Below are 3,847 nucleotides of genomic sequence, written 5' to 3'. Positions count from 1 at the left end.
TTAGAAAATGGATACAATCTTTGTCCTTTCTTCTCAAAATCTTGGTTAATTAATTAGCAAAAAAATGAGAAATCATCTCAATGACTCTAGAACATTAAGGAGTGAAGTGCTGCCAGAGATGAACATTAATCATTCAAGCTGCTATATTATTTTTTGCATAAAAACGCCAAAAGTAGCTGATCAGGAGGTCATGCAGTTCTGTAACATGTGTGAGTACAGGTAATAGCANTCACTTGTAATAAAAATTAAAAACTTAAATGGATACGTAATGAAAAATTGAACTGTAATTTAAATCCAATTTAAAAACTAATTGAATTTGCACTTTATGATTTTTTCACCCAATAATTAATTTGGCATAAAATTAATATTAAATGGAACATAGTGGCATAAAATTAAGAATCTAATTTTATTATATATAATATATATATATTTTTTTTTGATGGATTTCACATAATAATTGCTTTTGGAGTTCTAAATACTCTTCCATCTGACTATCAAAAAAGTAGATGAATTGAGGACTGGCAAAAAAGCTTTTGCTTGGTTACGTTATTCCCAAGTGGATATGTACAGCATGAAATGGGTCTAAAGATGTGTCAGTTCTCTTCCATTATTATATCAAGTTGGTAAATGAATCTAATATGGTCAGAGTCGGACAAATTATAGAACATGAAAAAGAGTACAGCATACGCAGACTCATGCCGCCTGGCAATGTAGCAGCTTCATGTTTGTGCAGAAGAACTGGTACTGAAAAGAAGAAACAGGAGAAAAATAATTTGGGGGGGGGGGGGGGGGTGCATGACGCTGCAGAAAAAATTAGAAAATGGATACAATCTTTGTCCTTTCTTCTCAAAATCTTGGTTAATTAATTAGCAAAAAAATGAGAAATCATCTCAATGACTCTAGAACATTAAGGAGTGAAGTGCTGCCAGAGATGAACATTAATCATTCAAGCTTAATAGCAACAAGAAATGGAAAACAATCCACAAAATATATTTACGATTAACGCAAATGTAAGACTAGAAAATGTATGTCATAACAGCCCACTCAGTTGTACTGCGATAGTTCATGGAAACATGTTATCCACAATTATGCCTTTAGTCTCAGACAAAGATACGTAAGAGTACCATTTGATAGATTTAAACAAGGCTTGCAAAGTTACACGGCACAACTAATTGTTGGCCTGTCTCATCATCCTCAAAATGGAGAGGAACAGGTTCAGAATGTCCAGATAAAGAGTAATGGAAGCCCAAATGTACTCATCATAGGTGAAACGCTTGATGAGGTTGTCGGTGTCATAAACTATGTAGCCTGCGAAAATTATAGCACCCATTCCACCATAAATGGCAACAGATGTTGAGCCAAGTGGGAAGAATACCTACATAACAACACAATATCCACCAAGTCAGATCAATACTGTTAGTGCACTTGCACGTGCATTATGTAAATATGTTCAGAATAACTAAATTCATGGCAAGCCAAGTACAAAGAAAGTCAAGCATCTGACCTGGATAAAACCGGTTAGAAAAAGGACAAAGAGGCTGGTGAACAAGATTGGTCCAAGGTAGCTGAAGTCCTTGCCCTTCTTAGATGCCCAGAAAGTGTAACCAGTTAAGGAGCAGACCACAGCTGAGGTTAAAATTAATGCTTCAAGCACAATTTTTCCTGCAAATACCAATGCACAACAAAAATCAGATTGGAATTCTATAAAATTGCATTTCATCCTCGATTTCTCACCAGGAAATCTAAGGGGGGAAAAGAAGATGCTCACCATCTGTGTTGGCACAGCTTACACCAACTGTGAGACTCAGCGACAAGGTGAAAAGTCCAAGGAAGATGAAGTTCAATGGATGCTTTTGTTGATACACATACATAGGCCACAACACTGCAGAGATTAAGGCTGATTAATAAGATGAAACTAGCATATTGTAACAAAAACACAAGTAGGATCCAACTGAGTACTCCAGCAAGTGAATTGCTTGAGGCTAGAACAGCTGATGAAAGTTCAACTTTGGATAAACTTGCCATTCAGGTAATCTACGTATCTAGTTGAGAGGGTAATCGGCCTAAAGCATGACATCAATGAAAATAATAGACTTGTTTGTCTATTGATGAGTTACACACGCATCTGATGGGCCTTGAACCCAAAAGCACACCCTCTGCCCAGTTGCCATTTCAGCTAGACTATACGAGTTTCATAGAGCACACTATAAAGTTATGTTCCACAATGCTCACAATAGACAGAAGTTCAACCATGAAAGTTTAGTTTTAATTTTCCCCCAGTGAGAGTCCCATCAACAACAAGAAGGCTCCCTACAATTGCCTTTTTTTTTTTTTTTGGTGGGGTGGGGGGGTGTTGGATAATTTTATTTTGCAGAAATCTACACATTTTTTATAACCAGGAATCAACAATAAATAAATAAATAAATAAGAGGGTTTTAGAAATCCTTTAAGATGCTTATCTTGCCGCATAGAAGAAATCAAAATCGAGATTCTCATATCCTAATCTCAGCTTTTCCCATTACACAGCGAATCATCAAAAGTAAAAACATGTAAACAGTTACAACAACTCAAGAAATTGCAAACAAATAGACAGATAATCAAATGTCAATCAAAGAGAACCCAAAAAAGACTTTTTTTTTTTAATAACTTTTGGAACTGGCTATGGATCCTCAGCAGACTAATCAGCAAGTCTGTCACAAATCATCATCATCATCTATTACAATTATTAATCTTTACCCTTTTTTTTTCTGAGAAGGGCCTCAATTCATCTAAAAAATATGCATTTCTTTATTTTATTTCACCAAACAGCAAAAAAACCCCCGGATTCAATTTTAGATACAAAAACTCTACTTTTACACCCAACAAATTCATCAGAACCGATTTTCTCTTAGGTCAACATACATATAAACATAGACACGTGGGTGTACAAGAACAGATCTGGGAATTCCAACATTTTACATTTAAGTCAAAACTCAAAATCACGAAATACCCAGATCACCAAATCGAATAAAAACCACAAATCCATAATAAATCAAACGTAAATAATAAATCTTTAACCAAAAAACCCCCCCAAAAAAAAAAAAAATCAAAGCCTTTAAGGTAAAAGATACGTACAGACAAGAGGGAGGAACATGAGGAAGAGCAAGAAGCCAGGATTGGCTTTGAGGACCTCGTTGACAGGAGTGTAGAGAATGGTGATGCAGGAGACGACGGTGGTGAGGACAAGCTGTGTGGCTACGATTCCGTACACCTTGCGAATGAACCCCCATCGAAGCTGGTTCTCACCGTGGCTCAGACCTGGGTACAGAGTGCTTGAACCTCCTGTCTCCAAGTCTATTTCCACATCCCCACCGACCTTTGTGTTGCTTACTTTTGTGTATCCGAACATCTTCTCTTTTCTTTTTCTTTTTTCTTTCTGGGATTTTGAGAAATGAACAAAGTCTTCAGCTTTTTCTGGTTTTTGTGTTTGTTTTGTGATTTGTTGTTGTTATTTATCGAATGAATGGAGTTTTCTTTGGGGAAGAGTTTGGTCGTTGGATGATACCGTGACAGGGGTGTTCAATATATTTCACAATTTTATAAATATTATTAAATAGCAATAGAGTAATAAAAACGCGTTAACACGTTCAGTTTTCGTTGTTGTACATGTTTTAGTTGAAATTATGTTTTTAAAATACGTGTTATATTAATTATAATTTGTTAATTAAAATATTGTGAAATTTTTTATCTTGTTTGTAGCATTATTACTTTTTTTTAAAAAAAAAAGGTTAAAATGCCATTACTAATTTTTTTATAAAAAAAAAAAAATTTACAAACAGCGATGAAATGGATTTTGATTTTTCATTTT

General features: G+C 35.0%; 1 protein-coding gene across 1 annotated transcript; it reads right to left on the bottom strand.

The window, feature by feature from the left end:
- Nucleotides 1-969: 969 nt before the first annotated feature.
- LOC112019768 (BI1-like protein) lies at nucleotides 970-3,545 on the bottom strand. The gene is made up of 4 exons (XM_024052290.2): nucleotides 3,115-3,545; nucleotides 1,769-1,882; nucleotides 1,505-1,662; nucleotides 970-1,375 (listed from the first exon to the last, which is right to left on the bottom strand). Exons 1-4 carry the CDS (start codon nucleotides 3,386-3,388, stop codon nucleotides 1,169-1,171), a joined length of 753 nt encoding a protein of 250 aa, XP_023908058.2. The 5' UTR covers nucleotides 3,389-3,545; the 3' UTR covers nucleotides 970-1,168.
- Between the last annotated feature and the right edge of the window lie 302 nt (nucleotides 3,546-3,847).

Source organism: Quercus suber, unplaced genomic scaffold (assembly GCF_002906115.3).
Source record: "Quercus suber isolate HL8 unplaced genomic scaffold, Cork oak 2.0 scaffold_390, whole genome shotgun sequence".
Classification (NCBI taxonomy): Eukaryota; Viridiplantae; Streptophyta; class Magnoliopsida; order Fagales; family Fagaceae; genus Quercus; species Quercus suber.
Note: the sequence above shows the minus strand (reverse complement) of the source record. Positions and strands in the feature narration are given on the sequence as shown.